The 2,736-nt window shown below is 40.0% G+C and overlaps 1 protein-coding gene across 2 annotated transcripts; it reads left to right on the top strand.

The window, feature by feature from the left end:
- Positions 1-1,643: 1,643 nt before the first annotated feature.
- On the top strand, positions 1,644-2,521 carry LOC306932809 (tetraspanin-3-like; the record flags this gene model as incomplete). Of its 2 annotated transcripts, XM_079514741.1 has the most annotated exons (2): positions 1,651-1,713; positions 1,906-2,521. In XM_079514741.1, 2 exons carry the CDS (start codon positions 1,651-1,653, stop codon positions 2,410-2,412), a joined length of 570 nt encoding a protein of 189 aa, XP_079370867.1. In that variant the 3' UTR covers positions 2,413-2,521. The 2 variants fall into 2 exon arrangements, with proteins under 2 accessions (XP_079370866.1, XP_079370867.1); XM_079514740.1 differs by having other exon boundaries at positions 1,644-2,521.
- Between the last annotated feature and the right edge of the window lie 215 nt (positions 2,522-2,736).

The following is a 2,736-nucleotide window of genomic DNA, read 5'->3' as shown; positions in this document are numbered from 1 at the left end:
GTGGGCCTTGTAGGGACGTCTGGAGTCTCTGGACGGACATGATGATGTGGCTTGGCTCTCATTGGTGTCACTGGCCCATGTGACATATTTATATGTCTGTCAGGTTTTCTTAGAGGGAGAACAACTTGCAGGTAATTTTGTTCACTTGAATTATTTCCACCGTGGTTAAAAAAGTGGTTATACAAAATTCATTTCAATATTATTATTATTATTATTATTATTTTACATTAATTGTCTTCAGCTTCAGCTTGTTATGTAGACAGCTCTAGAATTGCACTTTATGTAGTCATAGCACTTTATAGTACACATGTATAATATATTATATAGTATAGTATGTATAGTTTACATAGATACTCCAATGTTACGTTCTTAGTTTACGCATGATTCATGATAACTACTTTTTATACATGTGATGTATGCCATGCTTTTTGTTATTGCTTAATGTAAGTCGCTCTGGATTAAGAGCGTCTGCTAAATGCCTAAATTGTAATTCATATAACACTAGACTGACGTCAATGTATGTGTGTATATTTACCCATCATACAAACCCAAATCCTTTCAGTGCTTTCTCTGGTTGTCTTCATTTGTTTGTTTGTTTTTTCCTTGTTCAAACACATCTCCTGATATGTTTCTCTTAATTTATTGGATTTCAGAGCTGGAAAAAAACAAAACAACACACTACCCCTATTCTAAAACATTTGTTCTATACTTTTCCCCAGATGATAATACATAATTAGGAATTTATTAAGATCTATCTTGATCACAGTTGATCACAATCTTTCACAGTCTGATTTATGGTTAACTCCCTCTCTTATGGTTATTAGCTACATTGACAGGTTACACAATATTTCAATAATGTATGAAATCGTGTGGGAGTGAGTGGGTTCTTACCTTGTCGGTGTAATGTCTATAGATACTCATTTTTCCCTTTGTCCTTCCTCCTGTAATTGCATTGTATCACAACACTCTTCCTAGATGAGTTATTCTAAGTTTTTAGTGAGTTAGTCAATATCGCCATATTAACCATGCCATGCACACTGGGAAAGGAAGATATTCATTAAATTGTCAACACATTTAGACCATCTCATTGATTCACCATCCAGTCCTGGAAAGTAGGAAAGAACAATTTTCATTAGAATGACTTCACCTAAAAATAACACTGTTGTACACAGTGATACCTTAAAACATTTTACTTACTTATAGGCCTACTCGATAAACATCACATTCCACACATACCCGGGCCATTCATTCTCCACACTTGCCACTGCGTAGGTCTTCATTCTACTTCGCTCCATATCACACCAAATCTGTGTAGTGGCCTAACCCATAGGTCGCCACTTGACCCCCGGCTGGGCCCCACCTGTCTTTTTAACTTGGTTGCTTCCTTTTACATGTGTCACAATGTCTTTTAGACTGGTGACCTGATTTCATGCCCCCCATGAAGACAAGTTAATGTTACCTAGTTAGGTTGACATGACAACCCTAGGACCCGTAATTGCTAGGACCCTTAATTGGCTCAAACCAAAACATCCAGAGGTTCAGTCGGTCGGTCGGGGTATCGGGATGTCAGCGGGCCAGGACAATATGTCTGAATAGAAGAAAAGCCTTTTAACTTTTATAACAATACTGGATTCCTTCTCAGTATCAGGCATGGGGCAGTGCGGCATAACGTCGTCAAAGACGGTGTTGGTCTTTCTAAATCTGATATTTTGGGCAGCAGCTGGTATTTTATGCTATGTTGGAGCCTATGTGTTCATCACATATGATGACTATGACCACTTCTTTGAGGATGTGTATACCTTTATCCCTGCTGTGACCATCACCGCTGTCGGAGCCCTCTTGTTCATTATTGGACTCATTGGATGCTGTGCTACAGTACGAGAGAGCTACTGTGGACTTGCAACGTTTGTGATCATCCTTCTGCTGGTGTTCATGACGGAAGTGGTTGTGGTGGTTCTTGGATATATTTACAGAGCAAAGGTTGAAGATGAGGTTAACGGTTCCATCCGGAACGTGTATGACGAGTACAGTGGCACCAACAGTGATGCCCCGAGCCGTGCCATCGACTATGTGCAGAGACAGCTTCAGTGCTGCGGAATCCACAATTACTCGGATTGGATGAACACTCGCTGGTTTAATGAAACTAAAAACAACAGCGTCCCCATTAGCTGCTGCAAAAGTAATACAGAAGCTTGCACTGGATCTCTTGCTCATACTGAAGACCTCTACCCGGAGGGATGTGAAGTTCTAGTTGTGAAGAAACTAAAAAAGATCATGATGTATGTCATCTGGGCTGCACTAACATTTGCTGCAATTCAGATGCTGGGGATGCTGTGTGCATGTGTGGTACTCTGCAGGTGGAGCCGAGACCCCGCCTACGAACTACTCATCACTGGGGGAACCTACGCATAAAGTTTCCTTCTAACAATAATACGTTCACAGACGTGCACTAAGAGTGACTTAAACCGGTTTTGACCGAGAACATGAAAACAAACTATTTTACATACACTAACATCTTACCTTTTTTTTTTTTCCCCCCTTTTACCTTTTGTTTTTCAAAAAGCTATTGGCCAAATTATTTGAATGGTCAATGGGGAATGAGATTTTACATGTAATCTGCTGCTGTGACTACCTACGTTTTACCCTTTGTTTGAGGTAAGTTAGAATGTGGTCGCTGGACCTTATACTGTATAGAATATGTGGACTGGGTACTTTCCTCATATGTCAGTTTGCACT

This window comes from Electrona antarctica (genome assembly GCF_951216825.1).
Source record: "Electrona antarctica genome assembly, chromosome: 11".
Lineage (NCBI taxonomy): Eukaryota > Metazoa > Chordata > Actinopteri > Myctophiformes > Myctophidae > Electrona > Electrona antarctica.
Note: the sequence above shows the minus strand (reverse complement) of the source record. Positions and strands in the feature narration are given on the sequence as shown.